The following is a 27,508-nucleotide window of genomic DNA, read 5'->3' as shown; positions in this document are numbered from 1 at the left end:
TTGTGTCCTTTTTAATGATTTCAGATTGCCAGAAGTGGCAAAATTAGAAAAATTAAGTTTACATACAAAATAGCTTAAAAGGGGGAAAAAAAAAAGCCCTCAAAAAGTTCTCTTGGAACTTTTCTGCTTAGGGTTTCAAGCTGAAATTTTGGTGATGTGCCTTGATTTAATTTCCAAGTCTCTTATCTGTAGTTTATTCTTGTTACTGCAGTTGCTACTGGTTTTTAACTTGTACACAGGAAACCAGTGCCAATCAATTTTGTTCCCAAGGTGACAGGAAACCCTGGTTGGTCAGATGTTGATTGTGCTTGCTGTTCATGCTCCACCCATCATATTTTCTTCCCTTTTGGCTGAACTTAAGACAAATTAATCAGTGGTCGACATCTGGCAGACAGTTTTGGTGTCTTCTCAGTGATTTGTTGACCCGCACATCTAAACAGTAAAAATTCAGTGCATAAAACTTGTAGGCACTAAATATAAATGCTGCCAAGAATCTTTTTCAGGGACTTGCGTGGAAGGCCCATCTTTTGGCTTTTTACTTGAAAATGTGAATTTTCTTGAGTAATGAAACATCTGTTCAATAAATATTTCACCTTCTTTATGATGGCGGGTGGCTTACCTCACTCTATTGTAAATTCCAGATATGAACTGTGAAACAGGGGGCAAGGAAGGGCTCAGAGAATGTTAAGCTTTTTAACAGGCCTCTGCTGCTTGTAATTAATCTTTAGCCACCTGCATATTTTCTTCATAATGAGTCTTATCCCAAATAAACATATCCCTTGTCACTGAACACTCTGAGAGAAAATGTTGGTACCCAGATTCTGGCAAATAAGATAACTCATAAATAAAAGCTAAGCACAAAGTCAAGCCAGATGACCTCCGTGTCCCTCCAAGTCAAGCTTCTTTGGAGTCTCCTCTTTCAAACTCATGGTTTATGACTCTTAAAAAAGAAAAATTACAAACTGTTTACTAGCCTTGTGAACTCTTTTCAGAAATCATTTGTTTTAAAGAGAGTGGTACTAAAATATAGGTCTAATTTTATCAGGTCTAGTGACAGGAGAGATCATGAGAAACATACAAGAAATGTTATCTCTATATAGGAAGATGAAGGAAGGTAACAATGCAGGAAGGTGAGATTTAGATAAACCTAAAAAGGGCAGGTATGTTGGACCGGATAGGCTTTTCCTGTTCCTAAAATGTCTTGTGCTCTTACACAGGAAAAGCATTCTTATTCACCCAAGGCATTTGCAAGTCCTAGGCACAAGACCCAAAAGGACCCTGGGTTCTGGTAGTAAGAAAGCAGGAAAGGAGTGGGTGGGAAAGGAAGCGTCCACGGGGGGCGCATAGCCGGGACAGATTTTTCAAAGGGTAAAAAAGCCTTTAGCCATTTTTCATCTATGCCTCCCTCATTTTGAAAACAAACTCTGCTAGTTTGTTCTTATTTCTTAATACAATACTTCCCATGCCAAAATTTGGATACATTTTAAATTGGGGTCAATTTGGGCTGTAGAGTCTCTAATGAATTGGTCAGCATGTTCATGCTCTTTGAGAGTCTGCTGCCCTCACTGACCTGCCAGTTCCAATAATCATCCAACTATCCTCCCAACGATTCCTTTCCTGGATATATTAGCAGGGCAAATTTCGATCCACTTTGTTTACTTGTTCACTACGGCATCTTCCATAGAAAAGCTAGGCCTGTGAAATAAAGATTAAACGGGCTAGAAAAGTTTGCAGTGTTATGAATCCTAACCACTGTGCAGAATTCATAATTCCAGTTTTGCCTAGTAGAAAAAAAGCCCAAGATCATAAATATTTCTAAGCAGTCAGGGAAACTTTGCATTTGCCAAGGCCCTATAAGAAAGCTGATGGTGAACCCAAACAGAATCCTGCCAAATACCTAAAATGTGTTTGAAATATATTTTATAATTCCTCCCCCACAATAGTCCACCTTTTGATTTGTGTGATAATCTATTTGGACAGGAGCTATCCACCGTGTGCCTGCTCTTCTTTCCACCTGCTGTTCCATCAGCCGAGGAAAGGGTTGTGCCCAAGGGAGGTGGCTGTCCATTGTTATTCACAATAGCGGTGCCCCTCATGAAATGCTCTGCCAGGATAGATAAATTACCTATTCTTAGACAGAAGTTTTATATATGTGCAATGTTGACTGACTCAGACTCTAATCAAAACTGTTCTCTTGGTTCTCCTCAGTATATTTCTAACTCCTCAGTATATTTCTAACCTATTTCTAACTGGAGAACTTTAGGATATTTGGCAGTACCATGTGTAAGTAAGAGCTTTTGCAAGACTTCCAAGCAAGAGAAGTAACAATGGGTATATGCCTGCAACACATTTCTTTTAGGGGAATATGGCACGAGTGTTTTTGTGGATTATCTGGTTTATATAAGATATGCATTTTAAATAACTAAACCTGTGTTGACATGCTTATACTAGAAAGCAGTGCTTTTAAGGAGCACCTCTATACAGGCAAACCCTATTCAGTGAAGAACCAAATCTGAGCTTTAATCTGAAACCAAATAGAAAAAGTTATTGGAGTCGAAGATGAGGGAGTGGGGTGAAATAAGATTATGTATCAAGCATATTCAAATATAGGATAATATCCTAGGGCCTAGTGGTAGTACCAATAAGAAAAATGTACCTGAGCCAGGTGTGGTGGCTCACGCCTGTAAGTCCTAGCAGTTTGGGAGGCCAAGCCTGGCGGATCACTTGAGACCAGTTCAAGACCAGCCTGGGCAACATGGAGAAACCCTGTCTCTACTAAAAATACAAAAATTGGCCAGCTACTCTGGAGACTGAGGCAGGAGAATCGCTTGAACCCAGGAGTTGGAGGTTGCAGTGAGCTGAGGTCATGCAACTGCACTCCAGCCTGGGCGACAGAGCAAGACCCTGTCTCAAAAAAAAAAAAAAAAAATTACCAGGGTAACAGAGCAATACCTCTACATAGAGAGGAAAAAACTGGAAAAGACTTGGTAAGTCTATGCCTATACCTAACATTTGTGGAGCAGTTGCTATATGCCAGGTACTGTACAAGATGCATCACAGATATATAAAATCATTTCCTCCTCATATCCACCTCAGGTGGGTAAATTATATCATCTCAAATTTAATGATAAGGAAACGGAGACACAGGCATTCAAGTACATTTCCATGGTCGCAGAGTACATTACTGCAGAGATAGGATTCGAGCCCAGGTAATGTGCCCCCAGATCTCACGCTTGTTTCTATTTCCTGCTTCCCCTAATGACCAAGGCACCCGAGGATTTTTCTTTTTCCACCTTCTCCATATTCATAATTAGACTATATTAAATTTTTTCAGTGGAGGAATGGAAGCATTTTAAAATAAAATAATCTCTTCAGCCTAAAACAGACCAATTCCATTTTGAGAAGAGCGATGGTTGCGCCTTGCACCCTCCAGGTGGCGCTTGTGCGCCACTTACAGACAGGAGAGGTTTCAGGGTCGTCGGCAGGGTGGGCTCTTGGTTTTGTTCAAAGGACATTTGAGCATTGTTTCTCTGTCCTCAACAATCCTACTTGAGACACTTGTTGCCATTGTAAGATTTAAAGGCAAATCAGATAAACAAAGAAAGGGCCATGTACCAATCCTAAAGCTGACGGGGAGCAGCCGAAGCCTCCCTTCGCAGAGGTCTGTTATTGGCATCCAGAGAAGACAGACGCGCAGTCACTGTGGGTTCAGACTGCAGATGCTCTTAGCAGGGGTTTCCAGCTAGGCGCCCGTGGCCCTCTGGAAGGTTCTCATTTGGTATCCATCGGAAGGCCTTTTATCGCTTGTTAGTAATGATACAGATTTGTTTTAGAGGCAAGCAATTCTTTCAGTGTTTAAGCCTTTGCAATTTTCATTATTTTTTTTTTAAAAAGATTTTTTTGCCCTTTTGCTCCCCTTCCTAACAAAGGAAATTGTTAGGAACTATATTACTAATGTAATTTAGTCAAGGGGTTGTCAAGGAGTTCCATTAGGATTTGGATTGAAAAGGGATTTCTAGGATAAAGCACCGTTTTGCTGTAGATATGATCTTCAGGAAAGGATGGGGCCGGGCAGCCTCGTGAAGTTTGCATTCGTGAACTTTGGGTTCCCGTAATCCTACGGCATGCCTTATCGAGGGCAGCCTAGGAGCGAATTGGCAGTAGGTTAGAAAGCATGATTAGAAGAGGGAAAGCTGAAATGGCCTTCATGTCAGCTGTTTTCCTCCACAGGATACTGGGTGATTCCTGTCCTAACCAGATACTGATTACTTAAAGCTTAGCCCGAGAGTTCTTGTCAAAAATGATTTCCGTAGCGTATTTTGACTTGCTGAGGTCTGAAGAACTTTGGGAATTTGTTAGGTGTGGATCTGAACTCCAGGAACCGGTCAGGAGTATTCAGTTAATGAACTCTATCCGTTTGAACAGAATGTCTTAAGCACCTCGTTTTTATCTCATTCACACTTCTCCGAATGTCCTTATCTGACATGGAGAATTATTGGTGGAAAATGTGCGTATTGATAATTCAGACATACGAAAGCAAAAAAAGTCCAAAGGACTTATCTTCAAATTGTTTTACACAATATTTCAAGCATGTGCAAACCGGTATAAATATGTTTCAATCTGTAAATTTATGTATTCTTCTAGTATTTCCCTATTATAATTGAATCCTTGTTTTGTAAACATTTCACCTCATCTACAATATACACACTCAAAATATTTAAATTGTTGAAAACTGTTTTTAGCATGAATACATTTTCTTCACATAAAATACAAAGGATTAATGTAACATCTAACTCTTTAAAACATTCCACCAAATATTCAACCCTGAATGGTAAGACACAAAAAAGGTGTGTATTTGTGTTTAAAACAGTGGACCGGCCAGGCACAGTGGCTCACGCCTGTAATCCCAGCATTTTGGGAGGCTAGGCAGGCGGATCACGAGGTCAGGAGTTTGAGACCAGCCTAGCCATCATGGTGAAACCCCGTCTCTACTAAAAATACAAAAAATTAGCTGAGCATGGTGGCACACGCCTGTAATCCCAGCTGCTCGGGAGGCTGAGGCAGGAGAATCGCTTGAACCCGGGAGGCAGCGATTGCAGTGAGCTGAGATCGTGCTATTGCACTCCAACCTCAGCAGCAGAGCAAGACTCCATCTCAAGGAAAAAAAAAAAAAAAAAAAGTGGACCATGAGGTATTTATTTTAAATCTCTCTTAGAAGTATAGCTTCCAGTGTTAAATCTATACAATACTTTGTTGTCTCAAATGTTCAGCAGACAAGAAGCAATTCCAATTCTATAAAAAATATAACATTTAAATCAAAGTAATGGGTTTTCTAAAAGTCATTTTATCCTGATTCAGACAGTTAATATTTGAGAGACTTTTCAAATACCATGGCTGTATAGGATTTTTAAAAAGAAGGTTGTATTTTTCTTTTCCTAGCATAGATGCCTATTCATGCCAGAAATCAATAAGCATTATTACAGGAAAATTACTGACCAATTATCAGGTTTTATATGATAATTGTTTAATATGTAATAAAAGCAAATACTGTTTTTTTTCCTTTGGAATCAACGCAAAACATTATGATAAACAGAAGAAATAATTCATTTCTAGTCAGTTTGGAAACTCCTTTGTATTTCATTCTTATTTTCCTTTTCACACCTACAAATCCCTGCCATGCACACAGGAAATGCCCGGATGCATGGAAGAAATTAAAATTAGGTCAATTATGTTCCATCTTGTTAGGTTAACCAGGCATTCTGTAGATATGGGACATGTTCTGTATTTAACAATTTTGTCGTGTGTCTTGTGTTGACTTTGTCAGGATGTGCTGCATGTCCTGTACCAAGCATTTTTTCATTAAATTACAAAAATATGATAGAGCTATTTTTCAAAATCTAACTGGGGCGAGTCTCGTGCTTGTGTTTGCTCAATTTGGTGACCCCATCCCTTGTAATCCTTTGTTAGAGTCTTTCAGTACTTAGACTCGTTTGTGTACTTCTTGAGTTCATTTTCATCAGAAATGATCATTTTCAGAATGAAATGTCACTGGTATAGCTTAGGACAGCTTAATATGCTAAGATGACAGAGTTAGTTGGTATTAGAAGTTATTCTAACCTAACATTCTCTCTTTATTTGAAAAGAATGTTAGTGCTCAATGTTTTTAAAGATTTTCTGTGTTCATTATTATGTCATTCCCAGAAACATATATTGGAGATATAATAAAAATGTCATTATTGAGTATCTCAGAAATTAAGAGTTGTCCAGATAAATATTATGATTTTTATATTAAAAGATCTCTGATGAAAAGAAATAATGAATTAACTCATAAAACAATACCTGAGGAAGAATAGTATGTTAGAGAAACAAGGAATATTCTTGTAGCCATTGTTTAAAAGTCTGTTTTTACATATTCTTCACTGCCATCTGCCTGAGAGAAATGTTGAATATAGTAAGTTTAGAACATTTTAATTTTGTCTTTATGGTTATAGTAGTGATTTGGATGATATATTCTTGCAGTGAGAACTTAATGATTACCAGTTGCATGTCTATAGGGAAGACTGAAGTGTCTTCTGTGTTACACAAAATGATTTTATTTTATGGGACAGGGACTTGTTCTGTCCCCAGGCTAGAGTGCAGTGGCACAATTATAGCTCACTGCAGCCTTGAACTCCTGGGCTCAAGTGATCCTTCCTGCCTCAGCCTCCCAAGTAGCTGGTATTACAGCCATGAGCCACCACGCCCAGCAAAATGCTATTTTAAATAATCTTTGATGAATAGTGCTTATAGCTGATATGGTAGATACCATAGGTCCTAGGTGCTTACTGTCTTGTATATCCAAAGTGGCTGAAAAAAGTTACCATTACCTATGTAAGTCTAGATAATTGAGAGAGTGGTCTCAAAGTGGGGCATGTGCATCCCAAGAAATGTGTAAAATGATCCATTAGGGTGTAAAAAATATATATTACAAAAAAAGTATATTTATCTTGCCCTTTCCTACTTCAAATTTTGTAAATATTTCATAATTTGCATAATACATAAGTATAATAGTACATGTATACAATTTACAAATACATAAATTTCATTAGAGGCAAACTTTTTTTTTTTTTTACTTAGAAGACAGACAATAGAAAAAAATTGAAAATTATTAACAATTCTACCCAAAAATGGGAGATAAAGTTAGAGTACATATATAGTGGACCCAATCTGAGTGTTTTCTAGCATGTCTAGATTTCCAATATTTTAATGATTTTATCCTGTTATAAACACTTAGAAGCTGATAGATAAAAGAGGTAAAGAGGCTGCTTTATGTAAGGTTGAGGCAAGTCAGGGACCCCAAACGGAGGGACCGGCTGAAGCCATGGCAGAAGAACCTGGATTGTGAAGATTTCATGGACATTTATTAGTCCCCCAAATTAATACTTTTATAATTTCTTATGCCTGTCTTTACTGCAATCTCTAAACATAAATTGTAAAGATTTCATGGACACTTATCACTTCCCCAATCAATACCCTTGTGATTTCGTATGCCTGTTTTTACTTTAATCTCTTAATCCTGTCAGCTGAGGAGGATGTATGTCGCCTCAGGACCCTATGATAATTGCATTAACTGCACAAATTGTAGAGCACGTGTGTTTGAACAATATGAAATCTGGGCACCTTGAAGAAAGAACAGGATAACAGCAATGTTTAGGGAACAAGACAGAGAACCTTAAACTCTGACCACCGGTGAGCCAGGCGGAGCAGAGCCATATTTCTCTTCTTTCAAAAGCAAATGGGAGAAATATCACTGAATTCTTTTTCTCAGCAAGGAACATCCCTGGGAAAGAGAATACGCGCCTGGGGGTGGGTCTCTGAACTGGCCCCCCTGGGCGTGGCCGTCTGTTATGGTCTGTAGACTGTAGGGGTGGAATAGACCCCAGTCTCGCATAGCGCTCCCAGGCTTATTGGGAAGAAGAAATTCCCACCTAATAAATTTTGGTCAGACTGGTTGCTCTCAAAACCCTGTCTCCTGATAAGATGTTATCAATGACAATGGTGCCCGAAACTTCATTGGCAATTTTAATTTTGCCCCGGTCCTGTAGTCCTGTGGTCTTGTGATTTCACCCTGCCTCCATTTGCCTTGTGATATTCTATTACCTTGTGAAGTACTTGATGTCTGTGACCCATACCCTGTTCGTATACTCCCTCCCCTTTTGAAACTCCCTAATAAAAACTTGCTGGTTTTATGGCTTGTGGGGCATCACAGAACCTACTGACATGTGATATCTCCCCCGGATGCCCAGCTTTAAAATTTCTCTCTTTTGTACTCTGTCCCTTTATTTCTCAAACCAGCCCATGCTTAGGGAAAATAGAAAAGAACCTACATGACTATCGGGGCAGGTTCCCTGATATCGTAATGTCTTAAATAACAAAAAAAAATTATTTTGGCATACTCAATATATAGAAGAAACTTTTTTTGGAGACAGGGTCTCACTCTGTCACCAAGGCTGGAGTGCAGTAGCATGATCACGGCTCACTGTAGCCTCAACCTCCCTAGGCTCCAGCGATCTTCCCACTCAGCCTCCCAGGTGGCTGGAACTACAGGAACACACCACCATGCCCAGCTAATTTTTGTATTTTTTGTAGAGATGGGCTTTTGCCATGTTCCCTTGGCTGGTCTCAAACTCCTGGGCTCATGCAATCTGCTCGCCTCAGCCTCCCAAAGTGCTGGGAGTAAAGGTGAGAGCCACTGCACCTGGTCTATAGGAGAAGCTTATATTATGTTCGTACAGATACATTTGCATGAATAAACAAATATACAGTAGAAGACTCTCCATGGCAACATTGTTGGTAATAGCAAAAAGAATTGGAAATAAATATTTATTAACATATATATATATAATTGTGCATTTAATTATGAAATCCACATTGTTGTTCTAATAAGACAAATTTTCCAATATATAATGTAAAGTAGGGAAAAAGTTGCAAAACTATATGAAATTTTATGATCCAATTTATATTTGTCTTTTAAGTGCATGGGCAATTGAAAGAAGGGTACATAACCCAAATTGTGGTGAGCTGTGAAAAGCAGAGCCAGAAAATCAGGAGGCAGGAAGAACTAGGGGAAGAGGGCTTTCTTTTTCATTTGCTTCCTTCTGCATTATTTGAAAACTTTAGTATAAGTATGTATTAATTTTATAATTAACATTTTAATAATTAAAACAAGATATTCTTTTCTTTGAATTAATAGATATTTATATCATAGATATGTCTATTCAATATAAAATGAAGTGGGACTAGAACAGTAACCACATTATTTGAATAATAATGTAGGCAGACACAGTCATGAAGACCACAGAGATACCTTCAGGTATCTACTTCAGAATAACTAAGTGGTGCCAAAACTTCACTTTTAATCTATGCTATGTCTCCATAACTGATGGGATAAGACCTACTACATTAGGAGGGTTGCTCTGCTTCACTCCGTCTTCCAATGTAAATGTTACTCTCATCCAAAACACGCTCAGAGAAACACCCACAATAAGGTTTGACCAAATACCCAGGCAACCCATGGCCCACTCAACTTGACATATAAAATTAATCATCACAAATACTATCAGAAAGTGAAAAGACAATTCATAGAATGGGAGGGCATATATGTAAAAAGGGTCTAGTGTCCAGAATATATACATAATTTTACAACACAAAATAAAAAGACAAATAACCCAAATTAAAAATGGGCCAAGGATTTCATTAGGCATTTATCCACAGAATATATATAAATGTCCAGTAAGCCAAAGAAAACATGCTCAACATTGTTATCATTAGGGAAATGTAACCAAAGCCACAATGAGATACACTTCACACCTACTAGGATGGCTATTATAAAAAAAAAAAAAAGGCAACAGCAAGTATTAGCAAGAATGTGGAGAAATTGGAAATCTCAGACATTGCAGATGGAAATATAAAATGGTACAGCCACTTTGGAAAAGAATTTGGTAGTTTCTCAAAAAGTTAAATGTAGTTACCATATAACCCAGAAATTCCATTCCTAGGTGTATACCCAAAAGAAATGAAAACATATGTTCATGCAAAACTTAAACACAAATGTTCATAGCAAAATAATTCATACTAGCCAAAAGTAGAAACAACCCAAATGTCTATCAACTGATGAATGAATACACAAAATGTGGGTGTATCCATACAATGGACTATATTGTGCCATGAAAAGGAATGTAGTACTGATAGATGCTACAACATGGATGAACCGTGAAAACATTTATGCTAAGTAAAAGAAGTCAGACAAGACACAAGAGGCCATACGTTGTATGATTCCATTTATACGAAATGTCCAAAGCAGGTAAATCTACAGACACAGCATGTATATTAGTGGTTTCTAGAGCCTGGAGAGAGAGAGAAATACAGAGTAACTGCTAGTGAGCAGGGAGAATTTTTTTGGGGGGAGTGAGGAAAATGCTTTAAAATTGATTGTGGTGACGCTTATACAACTAAGTGACTATAATAAAAACCATTGAATTTTACACTTTGGAAATGTGAATTTTATTGTACATAAGTTGTATCTCAATAAAAAAGAGGAGGGAGTATATATAACTTTAGTTTTCTATCATAAATATTACTCATTAATATTATATAAAATTGGTTGGGAATTGCTTCTGGGCATTTTTTCATTTTGTTTGATTTGGTTAAAGCATGCTAATTTAGAACATTTTTATTTCTGGAAAAGCAAAGGAATATATTTCTTATAGCAAGCATAAAAACGTCCTTTGCGTGACAAATTTCAGTTCACTCTAAAATGTGTATATTTTGCATTCCAGAAATACTTATTTTTTACCAGTCTATCTGCTCCTTGGACATAATATAGATAATAAAACACAGTATCAAAAATAAAAACTCTTTACTTCATCTGGTATGCCTAATATCTGCACTTGAGTGAATGGCTATTTGATTTTCAGGGTTATCTTGCAATTATTTTATCTGACACTGGATGAGGAAGGACCCAGAAAAAAATGAATTATTATGAATGGCATCAAATCAACAAATCCCAGTTACTTATGGGGAGAGGTTTATTTTAACTATTGGCAACTGTGTTAAATAATTTATATTTAGGCATTCATCCATGTACTAGGCATCACCGATAACATGATTGTGTATTTATACTGGCAAGAATCTGATCACAGTGATCAAATCAAGTGCATTCTTTTCATTTAATTCTAACACAGCCCTTCCAGGTAATTGGCGCCTTCCTTCCTTCCACCTGAAGACTGATGATACTTTAAATATAATCTGTGGCCACAGAGTAACCCAGCAAAGTCATTGACTCTCCACTGGCCAAAAGGAAGCAACTCCCTACTCTGAAATTCCAAGGTGAAAGGCCAGTGACTTGTAGGGAGCAAAGGTCATCCTGGTTTATTTGCAAAGCACCTAACTGACCAAAGCCCACGATTACATGGCGGGTGGTACACTTTTAAATGAACACTGAACAAACACAGAGATGTATATTTAAATAACTTACTGTTCTTGGGTAGACATTTGGAGAAACTCTGGAGAGAGTAGATTTTCATAATTTTGATTGAGAGTTCATTTTAGGTAAAGGCAGACCTTGATGTACCCTGGTTAATGACTTAAGATATCTGCTTTTTATATCAAATGACTGAGATGGAATCTAGAATCTTTCAGATAGATATTAAAGGGTACTTTTAAAAATATATAATCCTTGGCATAAATGTAAAAATTTTCTTTGTGAATACTTAACTTTATAAATGTTTCTTTCCAATGACTAAAAACAAATGTAAGGATTTGGAATTAAAATAAAGGGCTCTTTTTTGACTTCTATGTTAAGTTCAGGGGTACATGTGCAGGTTTGTTACGTAGATAAACTTGTGTCATGGGGGTTTGTTGTACACATTATTTCATCACCCAGGTTAATACCTACTACCCCTTAGTTATCCTACTACCCCTAAATATAAATAAATATACTAAATATAAATATACTAAATAATCCTACTACCCCTTAGTTATTTTTCCTGATCCTCTTCCTCCTCCCACTCTCTACCCTCCGTTAGGCTCCAGTGTGTGTTTTTCCCCTCTACATATCCATGTGTTCTCATCATTTAGCACCCACTTATAAGGGAGAATATACAGTGTTTGATTTTCTGTTCCTGTGTTAGTTTGCTAAGGCTAATGGCCTCCAGACCCATCCATGTCCCTGCAAAGGACATAATCTCGTTCTTTTTTTATGGCTGCATAGTATTACATGGTGTATATGTAGCACATTTTCTTTATCCAGTCCATCATTACTGGGCATTTAGGTTGATTCCATGTCTTTGCTGTTGTGAATAGCGCTGCAATGAACATATGTGTGAATGTGTCTTTATAATAGAGCAATTTATATTCTTTTGGGTATATGGGATTGCTGGGTCGAATGATATTTCTGTCTATAGGTCTTTAAGGAATTGCCACCGTGTCTTTCACAATGGTTGAATTAATTTACACTCCCACCAACAGTGTATAAGCATTCCTTTTTCTCCACAACCTTGCCAGCATATGTCATTTTTTGACTTTTTAATAGTAGCCATTCTAACTGGTGTGAGAGGGTATCTCATTATGGTTTTGATTTGCATTTCTCTAATTATCAGTGATGTTGAGATTTTTTTCATATGATTGTTGACTGCACCTATATCTTCTTTTGGGAAGTGTCTGTTCATGTCTTTTGATCACCTTTTAATGAGATTTTTTTTCTTGTAAATTTGTTAAGGTTCCTTATAGATGCTGGATATTAGACCTTTGTCTGATGCAGAGTTGGCAAAAATTTTCCCCCATTCTGTAGGTTGTCTGTTATACTCTGCTGATAGTTTCTTTTGCTGTGCAGAAGCTCTTTGGTTTAATTAAATCCCATTTGTCAATTTTTCCTTTTGTTGAAATCATTTTTGACATCTTCATCATGAAATGCCTATGTCCTTGCCTATGGCTTGAATGGTATTGTCTGGATTTTCTTACAGGATTTTTATAGTTTGAGTTTTTACATTTAAGCGTTTAAGCCATCTTGAGTTAATTTTTGTATATGATATAAGGAAGGGGTCCAGTTTTAATTTTCTGCATATGGCTAGACAGTTCTCCCAGCACCATTTATTGAATAGGGAATACTTTCCCATTGCTTGTTTTTGTCAGGTTTGTTGAAGATCAAATAGTTGTAGACGTGCAGCCTTATTTCTGGCATCTCTATTCAGTTCCATTGGTCTCCATGTCTGTTTTTGTCCCAGTACTGTGCTGTTTTGGTTACTGTAGCCCTGTAGTATAGTTTGAAGTCAGGTAGCATCGTGCCTCCAGCTTTGTTCTTTTTGCTCAGGATTGTCTTGGCTATTCGGGCTCCTTTTTGGTTCCATATGAATTTTAAAATAGTTTTTCTAGTTCTGTGAATAATCTTTCTCAAAATTTGTTGTAACAGTTAAATGAGATAATTCAGGTAAGCCATTTCTTACAAACTTGGCTTAATTAATATTAAGTGCCATCATTGAATCTATAAATCATTTTGGGTAGTATGGCCATTTTAATAATATTAATTCTTCCTATATGTGAACATGGAATGTTTTTCCATTTGTTTGTATCATCTCTGATTTACTTGAGCAGTGTTTTGCAGTTCTCCTTGTAGAAGTCTTTCATCTCCCTAGTTAGCTATATTCCTAGGTATTTTATTCTTTTTGTGGCAATTGTGAATGGGAGTTCATTCCTGATTTGCCTCTTGGCTTGACTGTTGTTGGTGTACAGGAATGCTAGTGATTTTTGCACATTGCACATTGATTTTGTATCCTGAAACTTTGCTGAAGTTGTTTATTCACTTCAGAAGCTTCTGGGCTGAAACTCTGGGTTTTCTAGATATAGGATCATGTCATCTGCAAACAGGATCATGTCATCTGCAAACAGGGATAGTTTACTTCCTCTTTTCCTATTTGAATGCTCTTTATTTCTTCCTCTTGCCTGATTTCTCTGGCCAGGACATCCAATACTATGTTGACTACAAGTGGTGAAAGCATTCTTGTCTTGTGCTGGTTTTCAAGGGGAATGCTTCCGGCTTTTGCCCATTCAAGTATGATGTTTACTGTGGGTTTGTCATATATGGCTCTTAGTATTTTTTGAGGTATGCTCCTTTAGTACCTAGTTTATTAAGAGTTTTTAACATGAATGGATGTTGAATTTTGTTCTTTTCTGTATCTATTGAGATGGTCATGTGGCTTTGTCTTTAGTTCTGCTTATGTGATGAATTGCATTTATTGATTTGTACATGTTGAACCAACCTTGCATCCCAGGATAAAGCCTACTTGATCACAGTGGGTAAGCTTTTTGATGTGCTGCTGGATTTTGTTTGCCAGTATTTTATTGAGGATTAGTGTATCAATGTTCATCAAGGATACTGGCCAGAAGTTTTCTTTTTTTATTGAATCTCTGCCAGGTTTTGGTATCAGGACAATAGGTGTCATTTCTGGCCTTACAAATAAATGAATATATTTAATTTATTTGTAATGATCAGGATTAAAAGGGTTCTTTGGTAGTTGATTGCATAAAGAGACAGGAGGTTATTCATTGTATTGTGCTACTTAGAAAATGCCGTGTGTGTGTGTGTGTGTGTGTGTGTGTATTTGTATTTATATTTAAATCAGCTGAAATTCAAAGAAGACTTCTCATTTCACAAGGAATGGCTTAGTCATTGAGATTTATTAATTTTTTAGCATCTTTTTCTTAAATAATTATATAAACTAGGAAAAATTAACTTAGGAACTAAAAATAGAACTACTATCATTTTGTTATTTTGTTGAAAGGGAAACAGCCTCTTCACCATGAGTGACAGTCAAAACAATACCAAATGACAAAAAAAAAGGACTAAAAATTAATCATCCTTGGTTACAAAACAAGGCAGTACATTTTCTTCCTTTTTCTGAATAAAATTAACATAGGATGTAACTTTAGGATGTTAATGCTCAGACTTTATTGATGCTTAAACAAGATTCAAACTGAATCGCAACTGTAACATTTACCTACATAAGCTTGGCTTCTACACTCCAAATTTTCAAACTCCTGTTTAACATGGTCCCCCCAATTCCTGTATTTTCAGAGGACTGGAAAACCCGTCAAAGCACAGTAATTACATATAGCATCCCTCTAACCAATTCATTTGCAACTATTCATCCACGCAGATGCCAAAAGTGTTGCTCTCCATCTGTTCATGACTGGGTACAACAGGAGAACTCAAGTCAAAGTCTTTGGCCTCAATGTGTTCACACTTTACTGCAAATCATTTCTAGTGAATATGATATATATTGGATACATATTGGGAAAATTGCTAAGAAGTCTCAGAGGAAAGAGCCCCTGGCATTTGGAGGATTGAACCTGAAAGTGTTGGGGCAAGCTCATTTGAGGCATAGAGAACAGAGCTGCAGGTAGATTGTCTGCCTGGGACACAGGTCCGGATAAGAATGTGACAGGAGATGAGGATGGAGAAATACACAGTAGATAGATTAGGAAGCGTCTTATGTCAAAAGGGTAGCTGCTTGTGGGTTTTATCATATTTTCAGTGCTCAGATATTCCAGTGAAATCCGGAAAAAATCTATTGAACTAGGAGATTTTAGAGTTAGGAAGCCTTGCTAAGGAACAACTGCAAAGGTCTGAACCAAAGAGGAAGAGAGTTTGAGCTACATCAATATCAGCGAGCTCCAAGAGTCTGTCTTCATGCCTCTTCCACACTGCGAGTGCCCACTGACTTCTCCAAACTCAAAAGATTTTGAGTTAGTTTTTAAGACTTCTTGACTGAAAAGTAATTAGGGAAATGCACAAACATTGAAGTACAAGGATGTTCATTACAGTTTTGTTTATAATGGTGAAAAAATTGAAAATGACTTAATGTCCAAAAATAAAGTATTGGTTAAATAACTATGACACATCTCAATAATGGGATACTATCAAATGTTTGAAAACAGTGTTTAAAAAAATTTGAGGACATGAAAAGACATTCATGATATAGTTTTTTTAAAAAGTAAATCATATGCAATGGTTCTGTGCCTATTTCCTTTTTTAAAAAGTAAATCATAAAAGAATATATTGAATAAAAATCTAGATTTTTGTCATACATATAAGGACTTGAAGGACATATACAAAAAATGTTCTTAGCAGTTACTCTAAATATTGGTATTATGAAATTTGTGAAATCTCTATTTTTAGCTTTAGTTAACATGCATTATTTTTGAATCATGAAAACATTGTTAACTTTAAAGACATTAGGTATAAATGTTAAGGACTTGAAGTATGAAAAATAGTCCCAACTTAGACGACCATTGATTTTGCATGTGTAATACTGCTGCTAACTCTTAATCACTAACCAATTTTCTCAACTTTACCTCCCTCAAATGTTCATCAGTGTGTACTCATGTAGCTCCCACATAGCTGTGTAAATAGAGAGTGAAGCAAAAATCACCATGTTATTATTAATTACGATAATAATTCATATATGTTTATTATATCCCAGACATTAGGGTGGAAATATTCACATATTCTTGCTTATTTATCTTTTATGGTGTGAGTCAATTTTGTGAGTTTTATTATTATTCCCATTTGCAGATTATGCAGTCTAAGGTCCAAGTTGCTTAAGCGAAATGCAGAACAATGATTAAACGCATTTTCCAAGGTCAATATTTCAAGAGTAATGCGACAAGTTCAATGTATCTGGTTCTTTTAAATGATTGTTTTGAATTTTTTGTAAAATAAGGGTGTAGTAAATTTTGCCTTGTCCTATACACATATAAAAGGTCAGACATCTTTTTATGAATTCAAAACTTTTATAGATTCAATCAAAAGGCATAGCAACATTCTACCTAGTGAGGTGTAGGTCCTTTCAGGTAGGAAAATGAATCATTTGCCACACTAAAAATGTTCTCTATGTTAAAAGATTTTCTTTTTACTTTAGGGTGAAATTCATATATCATCTTCCTGGGTTCATGCCTGGCATCTTTTATATTTATTGTTATTTCTTCCCTTCAGGATTTCCTTTGGGAAATTTTATTATGGATGGTCACAATACCTACTCATTTATTTCAGTTCTCGAAATTGGTAACACTCCATTTATGTCACAATTTAACTTTCCTAGTGGTCCGTGTTTATTTCTGTTTTATCCTATCATCTTTCAAGTGATCCAGAAAGAAGGTTGGTACTATGTATAATTTATTGGAAGATAAAGAGATGGAAACAGCATACCATTATTAAATGCCATTAATCTTGGAACTTAAAAGTCATAGAATTGGGAGTTGCAAAGAACTGCCGATGCCACTCTGTCCACACAAAGTAAAAGAATTCCATCTCTCCATTTCTCCACTTTTGTCTCCTTTGTTATTCAAATGAGCAAAAACTTGGTTTTTTTTTCCGTTTTCATTCTGTTTAAGTAGAGTTATTCTAGAAAACTATGTAGAAAAATTGAATGTGCAAAATTAAATAAGTTGTGGGTGAGAGGGTTTAAGGTCACCTTTTATGATCAAGCCAAGATTGTCAGATTCATGGCCACTGTAACACACAAGGATGAATAGTTGGACTAAAGGATTCAAGATCACATTTTCAGTTCTGAAGAGAACATCAACATTAAAGTTCTTGCTTCTCACCACATAAGATTTGACGTGTACGCTAATGAAGACAACTCCAGACAAATTATATATACTTTTTACAGAACCAAAAAAAAAATCTCGGAAGTCAAATCTGTTTGCTTTCATTCTGTACTAAATTCTTCTTATAATCTTTAAAATCCATATTTTTCCGTTCTCATTTCAAGTATTTCAAGATAAGCAGCTGCCACCATTTCCCACTGAAATTTAATTTCATAATCCAACAGTTTCAAAAGTACATCTTCCGGGACTACAAGAAAAAATGATCATTTGTTTCATTTTGTCCTCTTCCTTCCATTTCCATTCTTTATTGGTTGCTAAATGAGGTATACTGCTTGAAGTCTCACTGTTCTCAGTGACCAAAGTACTGCAAAAAAAGTAGCATGTCTGAGAATTAGAGCCCGTAGACATGATACTAGAAATTTTAGCCCTTACTTCCTAAATTCAGCTTCTAAAATTTAGCATTATGGTCCTCAACTACCAGGAAAATAAATGCCTGGTTTCTGAGTTATTCCAACGCTCAGTTGTAATGTTACTGTATTTTTAGCTACGTTTTCTTCCCACCTCTAAGTCATTAGAAACTGATGTCATTAGAATTGAACAATTTTGACCCAAAGTTGTTTATATTCTCTTGCTGAAATGGATGTGTCGCCCTGGCCCATAATATTTATACATATTTTCCTTTTTAGTTAATTATAATTAGCATGCTGTTTATTGCATTCCTTTTACCTTTCCCTAAGAATTTGCTTTTTCCTTCAATTGTTTGCATTGGTATCTTTTGAATTTCCTCCCTCTTATTTATTTTTTGGCATAAATAATAATTGGTGCTGCAGCAGGAGCTTGATAAAGCTTTTTATTATGTTCCCTTTTGTCCAACAGCAATCATGAGGCATTAAAAAGGGTAAACAGTTTTCCCACCGTTCCAAGACAAAATAAAAGTAAAGCTTTCAGTAGAGTTTGTTTTCTTGCTTTCCACATTCCTTTTTTATTAAAGGTATAGTTCTCCTATTATTTATGTTGATTTTTTTTCTAAATTCTGTCCATTTTTTTGTATGTCTTAATTAGAATTTTCCCATAAGTTTATATGTTTATCTTGTTTTTGAAATGTCTTTCTGACTGTAATACATAAATGGTTATTATTTAAGTCAGTTAGCATGAAAATGCTTCCACAGCTCTCTGCTTACCACAGAATCCTTAGAAAATTAACTCATTAAATCAAATAGACCTTAGACACGGGATGTCGAAGGCTTCTAATCTCCCAGGTTTAGGCAGCGTATATTGTGGGAAGTCAAAACAGAAATTGATACACCCTGATGATGTTCTGGATCCTCTTTTATCTGGCTTTTTTTTTCATTATTTATTTATTTATTTATTTATTTTTGACATGGGGTCTCACTCTGTCACCCAACCTGGAGTACGACAGTGGTGCAATCTTACCTCACTGCAGCCTCGAACTCCTGGGCTCAAGCAATCTTCCGGCCTCATCCTCCCGAATAGCTGAGACTACAGGCAAGCACCACAACACTTAGCTATTTTATTTTTTGTAGAGACAGGGTCTTGCTATGTTGCCCCAGCCAGTCTCAAACTCCTGGCCTCAAGTGATCCTCCTACCTCAGTCTCCCAAAGTGCTGGGATTACAGGTGTGAGCCAACATCCCTGGACTATTTCTGGCCTTTTTATAGTCTTATAGTGTCTATGACTGTTGCTTCTCTCTCATCTCTCTTACATAAGCCTGCTCCCCAATTTCAAAATACATTTTTATACAAGAGAACTCTAGCTCAAACTGCTTCTATGCTGTTCTTCAAAGTTGTATTAATTTATTCTCCTATACTTTTTTTTCCTACCAGGTTCTTTAACTCTAGACCAAAAACTCACCTATTAAACATTTGCTTTCAAAGCCCAACTTAAATGACTTCTACCTCATGAATCTGCTCTGACCACTCCAGATGGAAGAGATCTCACCATCTATAGCACAAGCATCACTCCATTGACAGAGGGCAGACAATTTTGTCTCTTGAGGCTGAAAATTTGACTGAATGGCATGGTGATTTTAAAGGGCATAGGACTAGCCATCCCTTAAGCAGCCTCTCTCAACTTCATACTAAAATATCTATAAAGCCCGCAAAAGCTGAATTCTCACAAATGCCCTAAATATTAAGACCAATCGGCAAACTATTATCAGAATCCGTAAGGATTTTCTATCAATTTGAAGTCTAGAACTGAACTGAAAAACTTTAAAAACTACTTTCCCACTAAAAATAGATTAAATTCTTGGTCCATGAGTAGAACCATTCTTTGCTCTTCTTCAACTATTTGCCTCCTACTCAGAAGCACAGGAACCCTATCAATCACCACCAAAAACCAAAAAAGAAAAAGTGGAGTGGGAAAAATATCCCTCTATTAGGTAGGCAGTATTTTATGAGCATCTAGAATAAATGCTATTCCCTAATCCCTAACCCAGTGATCCAAAAGAGTTAAGAATAATAATAGGATGAGAAAAAGTTTTCAGAAACATACCCCCCAAAACATATAGGCATATCAATATTCATTTTTTAAAGCCAGATGTGAGGGCAAATATAAAATTAACAGGAAAGAAAGTAATATTGGTAACATTTATAGTGAAGATATGACTAAATCCCTTCAAATAACACAATGGCTGCAATGTACAAGGTAAAAACTGTTAGAAGGAAAAATAACAAGCATAATTATTGTGGAAGACTCACATACATATCTCAGGCTTTGACAAATCCAGTAGAAAAAAAAAAGGAAGGAAAGAATAGGTTGGAATACAGTAATATCTTCAATAAAATAATAGTATAATAAATAAGGTGATATATATGTATATATGTGCAGATAGATACTTATGAACATATACAGATAATCAAACTAGTTGCCAGCAAAACATCTGTGAAATATTTAGAAAATGATGTAGTGTTTATCTCAAAAAAAAATCAAGTAGTTTCAACCATTAAAAGGCCAGCCATTCTCTAATTTCCATAACTATAACTAGAAATTATAAGGAAAATAAATGTCTAAATATACAGATATCCATCAAATTAAAGTAGAAATTAAAATCTCAATTACAAACTATTTAGAAATTAACAAAAATGACATTACATATCAAATTATAGAATGACAACAAAAATGCAACCAGAGGCAGATTCATCAGAGAAGAAAACCGATAGATTTTCGTTAATGGATTTTGTTGTTGTTGTTGTATATTCCAATAATTTTCCACTGTTTGAAATTAAGCTCAAGCCACTGTAATATTTCTTAATGTCGCATTCCAGAGTAAGTATTAAAATACCAGAGGGAATAATTTGCTGGGCCTAGCATCTACTCTTACTGTCTTTACTCTCACATATTTTGGCCTGTTTTTCCCTGCTCTCTACTTCCTTGAGCCGCCAACTGCTTGGCACCATATTTGATCTGACACACACCTACGGCCCCTTTAAATGTAACAGTTTTTGTAAACACCATCTCTGACTTCAATCCTCAGTCTCTCACATGCTATTTTATAGTTACCCCTTGGTCCACACAGCTAATATTACTTGTAAAAGACATCCTCACTTCCTACTCAGGACTCAGGGTCTGTGTAAGTTGTAAGAGCATCCCCTTGCCCCCCAACGGGAGAAGGGGAATTATGAGAGGAAGATAAATTGTAACTCGTTTTAAGGGTCTATGATTTCTATGGCCCCTTATAAGTTTACCACAAAATTAAATGAATTCGTGTGTCAATTCACATATGCATGCATACATATACACATAAATAGAGGATACAGAAGCCATCTTTTTTTATTTTTATCTATTGTTTTATTTATTTATTTTAGAGCCAAGGTCTCTCTCTGCTGCCCAGGCTGGAGTGCAGTGGCACCATCATGGCTCACTGCAGCCTCAACCCCCCGGGCTCAAATGATTCTCTCACCTCAGCCTCCCTAGTAGCTGAGACTCCAAGTGTGGGTCACCACATCCAGCTACTTTTTGTATGTTTTGTAGAGACAGGGTTTTACCATGTTGCCCAGGTTGGTCTTGAACTCCTGAACTCAGGCAATCCACCCACCTCAGCCTCCCAAAGTGCTGGGATTGCAGTCATGAACTACCTCATCTGGCCCCAGAAGCCATTTTTTAGGGATTCACTCAGAAGATATAGATATAGATATAGTTTTTCCTATTTTTTTACTTAATTTTTCACTTAATATTATTAGCCAACCTATGATTTATGTAATAAGTATATGCATTCATAAATTATAGCATATTTTCTCAATTTAGAGTTCTTTCCAACAACAAAATTGTTATTTTCCTGTAAAGGAACTATGGGTAGTTGCTATGGCCAACCATGGTACTAAAAGATAAAATATAGTTGGTTGTTATTTCTGTAAAAGTTCTCACTGAATTGTGTGCATGTACAGAAAGACAAGTTTTTGCAATCAAAATAATTATGTGGTGTTTAAACATAACATTCTTCTCCAATGTAGAAGAGGGTCCAACGTATCTCTTACATTGGACATGAGTAGCTTGGGGAACATTGAACCCTTTGTGTCTATACCAACACCACGGGAGAAGGTAGCAATGGAGTATCTGCAGTCAGCCAGCCGAATTCTCACAAGATCTCAGCTGAGGGACGTCGTGGCAAGTTCACATTTACTCCAAAGTGAATTCATGGTGAGCCTTCTATTTATTGTTCACTCTTCAGTCGGTATTTTGGTACATGGGGCACTAGAGACATATGGAAATGATACTGTCCTATACTTAAGCAGTCTACAGTAAACAAATGGCAAAGTGAAATGGTTTTAGATTCACTCAGTCTCATCCACTATTGATAAGTATTAAAATTGGAATGTAAGAGCTAAATTAAGGCAGAATATGCAAGAATTGGTGAGGCAAATAAGTGGTATAGGGAGCTGGCCAGAGAAGGGGCATTCCAGGACAAAGAATAGCCTTGCTGTCACTGGGGAATTAAACTGTTCAGTTTAACTGGAACATTGAAATCAAGGTGGGAAGTGGCAAAAGTTGAGCCTCAGAAGTATAAAAGAAACCCAAGCCTTAATATATGTTTAGGAGCTTGGACTTTATCTTATGTTTTAGATAGATCATTCTATTTGTAGTGGAGTAGGCACTAAAAGGGAGCAGTTTAGAGGCTCTAGCTTTAATCCTGTGGAACTGCGTTGGTGGCCTAAACTAATATAGTAGAAGGGAAAATGGAAAGAATCTGTAGGAATCTACAAGAAGTGGGATTAATTGAATGAGGCAGCCAAAAGTAATGGAAAAGTCAGGGATTGATATTCGTGTTTTTGGTTTGGCCAACAGGGTGCATATGGTGCCCTTTAATGAAATAAGGAACACAGGAGGAAGACCAAGTGTGGGCTAAAAAGAATGATGAATTCAGTTTTAGACATACCAGTGTTGCTAGTGAAAGCTTAAAGCATGATAACATATATCAACTCAAAGAACATGAAGTAAGATTAAACCTTCTTAGGTCTAATTGTTGCCCAAGGAGAATATTGACTTTATTGATCACCTCTTGCATCTTAAGCCATATTGGTTGAGTACAATAAATTGATTATTAGTTCAGGCATTTGCAGCCATCCTAATGGTGACAGATTCAGCAATGGGTTGGATCTACTATTAGCCCCATCAACTATTATTAAGTGTCCAAAGTAAAATACAAACATGAAAATCAGACTCTGTGGTGTATCATATTTTACAAGTGAAGAAAATGAGACCTGTAGGAATGAAAGAACAAGTCAGTGGTCACACAGCTAGCCAAAGGCACACCTAGAGGTTTTTTTTCTAGAACTGCAGACAGCTCTTTGTTTATGAAATAAGACCTTACCATAGCCCACTTTCCTGAAAGGAAATTGAAGGCCAGAAGGAGTACACAGAAGAAGGAGAATGCTGGAAGATGACAGACTGTCAGTGTGTGTCAGAAAACAGAAGGTGAGAAGGAAGAAGTGGAGGAATAAAGATATTACCTTTGTGGCTTTGCCCAAAGACACTGACGTGCTTTAAATTACCAAACATGAACATGTGTTTTCCATTGAATATTCAACAATTTTGCTTATTTTTATAACTTGGAACAAACAGGTTAAAACATTTAGTTGGAGCAGAGAATAGGGATAAATATCATGGATAGCTAGCATAATGCAAGTAAAGGAAAAAATATTTTAAAAATAAGTAAGTTGGGGCCAGGTGTTGTGGCTCATGCTTGTAATCCCAGCTACTCAGGAAGCTGAGATGGGAGGATGCCTTGAGCCCAGGAGTTTGAGGTTACAGTGAGCTATGATTGTGCCACTGCATACTGACCTAGGTGACAGAGTGAGATCCCATCTGTAAAAATAAATTAATTAATAAACGAATAGCTGTTTCTCTCTGTAGAACAAGCCTCAAATTCATAGTATAGTCCAGCTTTTCTCAAATTTTCAGAATGACTGAAAACTAGGATAATTTGAATGAATTTAAAGATGATTTATTTCAATCAATATTAGACTGTTAAATTTTCTACTGGAGAAAGTTAAAGTAGTAAAAATATCTTATTTGATCAACTATTTAATGTTTATCAGTCATTAAATAACATAAAAGTTATTTTGTTCACATTAATCTTATCAAAGTTAGAGAACATACTATTTTGTATAATCAAATCCTTAAACAAATGTTTGTTTGGACCCTTTTGAAAACTTTGGCTTGTTGCTTTATTTGTCCTGGTTAGCTACAGATACACACGTTTTTAGATCTAATGCACTTACATACAGCCACTCTTTCCCTATTGTTCCCTGTCCAATCACTTGAGGCACATAATGTATACTCTGATAAAATAAGAATAGTAATGTTCTTAAGTGGGAGAAACAGTGTTTGAATGCCCTTCACTAAAAACAGTGCATTTATAACTTAAAATGGAACAGTCCAGTTATAAACCATTTCTTAATTCAAAAAAAAGTCATGTCATAACTTGAATTAACAAAAAAGCCCTTTATATTTACCATTTTGGGAAAGAGGTTTTAATAATCCTAAAAGAGTCATTATTAGTGTGAAAAGATAATCTATTATAGTAAAATTTTTGGTACTAAAGTTATGTAAAAACTGGAATATATTTGAATACATTGTTTTTTTAAAAAATTCACTTTTTAGCGTCTGTCTAATCATTCTAGCAATTATGTCACAGCAGGATTCTTAAAATCTAACCAGTGTTATATGTCTCCTTACTGACTACATATTAAGCAATATTTTCTAACACACAGAGCTGTTTCTTAGAAGTCAGCTTGTCCGGATGCAGCTGATATGTTTAGGAAAGGAAGGGTGTTGGTCCACCAGAGGTGCTAGGTCTGTTGTTTTTAAGTGGCTTTGAAGTCCAATAGAACTCTGGATCAGATGGCCCCCTGTGAAGATTTTCTTTGTGGCAGTATTAGATACACTAATTTGATATTATTTATTTTTGCAGGAAATACCAATGAACTTTGTGGATCCCAAAGAAATTGATATTCCGCGTCATGGAACTAAAAATCGCTATAAGACCATTTTACCAAGTAAGCTTCTTGATTTTATAATTTGCATTGTATGGGGGGCAAGGGGAGGGATAGCCATTAGGAGAAATACCTAATGTAGATGATGGGTTGATGGATGCAGCAAAAGCAAACCACAATGGCACATGTATACCTATGTAACAAACCTGCACATTCTGCACATGTATCCCAGAACTTAAAGTATAAATAATAATAATAATTTACATTGTAAAGCACAAGACAAGTCTTCCTATTAACCCTTACCTCAGCATTTCCAATTCTTACAACACCCACTTCATTCAAATTTGGAATTACAAACACATGTCAAGACTAATAATCATTAAAACCATCTGAAGTTAATGATTTTACTTTTTTACTCTTATTATAATGTCCAGGTCACAATTCCAATAGACACATATTCTAAAATTTTGTTGTGCCACACATTATGGCTACCTGATTTTTGTCAAGGGTCAAACAATTCAATGGGAAAAGGAGAGTCTTTTCAACAAATGGAGCAGAAACAACCAGATATCCACATGCAAAAAAATGAAGTTGAAGACTAAAATTGACTCAAAATGGACCAGAGACCTACACATAAGAGCTAGAACTACAAAACTCATAAATGAAAACAGCTGTAAATCTTTATGACCTTGAATTAGTCAGTGGTTTCTTAGATAAGCCAACAAAAGCACAAACAGCAGCAAAAAAAAATTGAACTTAATTAATATTAAAAATTTTGTGCTTCAAAGGATACCTTCAAGGAAGTGAAAAGACAACTGATAGAATGGAAGAAAATAAATATTTGCAAATCATGTATCTAATAAGGGACGTGTAGCTACAATACACAAATCTTACAACTCAATAATAAAAACACAAACAACCCAAAAAATGGACAAAAGATTTCAATGGATATTTCTCCCTAGAAAATGTACAAATGACCAACAAGCATATTAAAAGATGTTTAACATCACTAGCCATCAGCGAAATCAAAACTACAGCAAGATAGTACTTTACATCCGTGAGGATAACTATAATTTTAAAAATAGACAATAAAAAATGCTGGCAAGGATGTAGAGATTTGGAAACTTAACACTACAGTTTTAAGTACAGATACAGCTACTTAGGAAAACAGTTTGGCAGTTCCTTAAAAGATAAAACTGAGTTGCTATATGAACTGGACACTCTACTTCTAGGTAAATATTACCTAAAAGAAATGAAATGTGTTCACACAAAAATGATACAAAAATATTTATAACAGCATTATTCATAATAGCCAAAGAGTGGCAACCAACAGCTGAGAAATGGATAGATAAAATGTAGTATAGCCACACAATAGAATCAATAAAAAGGAACAAGGCACTGATGAACGTTGAATGAACCTTGAAAACATCATGCTAAGTGAAAGAAGCCAGACACAAAAGACCTCATATTTTGTAGTCTATTTATATGAAATGTCCAGATAGCCAAATCTATACAGACAGAAAATATCTTAGTGGTTGCTTAGCATTAGGGGATATGGAGAATGACTGCTAAAGGACCTGTATTTATTTTGGGGCTAATTGAATGTTATAAAATTGATTTACAGTGATTGTTGCACAGCTTTGTGAAAATTTTAAAAAAATGCTGTGATGGCACATGAAATGGGGGGATTGCATGGAATGTGAATTATTTCTCAATAAAACTATTACCAAAAGAATGTTACTGTGCATGACAATGACCTGGAGTCCTTGTTAGTCCTGTGCCCAACCCCAGGGATTTTGTTTAAGTAGATCTGCTGTTGAGCACAGAAAACTACTTTTAGCAAACACCTAGGTGATTCCAATCCAGATGAAACCAGGACCCACTTTGAGAACCACTACTATATGTGAAACTAGATTGAGCTTCATGGAATTTATTAACGTCAAGCAATGACCTGAATGCCACGGACCAGTAAGAAATAAGAAACAGTCTATAAAATCAAGGAGGTCACAGACTAGAAACGAGAGTCATATAAATGGTAATTATGCTCAGTGCATAGGCCAGAATAAAGTTACTGCCCAAGCAGCGTAGGAGTTCAGAGAGGACTGAGTAATTAATTCTGTCCAGAGAAATTAGGCAAAAAAAAATGGAGAGGAAGTAATATTTTCTATGACTAAACAAACAGATATAGTTGGAGTTTTGGCAAAATCAGTAAACATCTCATGACAAAGCTCAGGAAAGATGGAGCCACAAAGTCTTTTTAAGTTTTGACATTGAAATAGCAATCTTCATAATTTAGTTCATTAATTCATTCATAAGACACCAAATTCTTTATATTCATAGTAATGGTGATGTAATAAAATAAAGTAATTAAACAATTACTGTTAATAGTGTCTTTGGCCTTCCCCTTCTGG

General features: G+C 36.1%; 1 protein-coding gene across 3 annotated transcripts in view; it reads left to right on the top strand.

The window, feature by feature from the left end:
* The window catches only part of PTPRR (protein tyrosine phosphatase receptor type R), a 282,554-nt gene that overhangs the window by 197,565 nt on the left and 57,481 nt on the right, over positions 1 to 27,508 (top strand). For all 3 annotated transcript variants that reach the window (XM_004053566.5, XM_055357042.2, XM_055357043.1), the window contains 2 exons: positions 22,116 to 22,302; positions 25,076 to 25,160. In XM_004053566.5, coding sequence (XP_004053614.2) covers positions 22,116 to 22,302; positions 25,076 to 25,160 — 272 coding nt within the window. The remainder of the gene's footprint in view (positions 1 to 22,115; positions 22,303 to 25,075; positions 25,161 to 27,508) is intronic.

This window comes from Gorilla gorilla, chromosome 10 (genome assembly GCF_029281585.2).
Source record: "Gorilla gorilla gorilla isolate KB3781 chromosome 10, NHGRI_mGorGor1-v2.1_pri, whole genome shotgun sequence".
Classification (NCBI taxonomy): Eukaryota; Metazoa; Chordata; class Mammalia; order Primates; family Hominidae; genus Gorilla; species Gorilla gorilla.
Note: the sequence above shows the minus strand (reverse complement) of the source record. Positions and strands in the feature narration are given on the sequence as shown.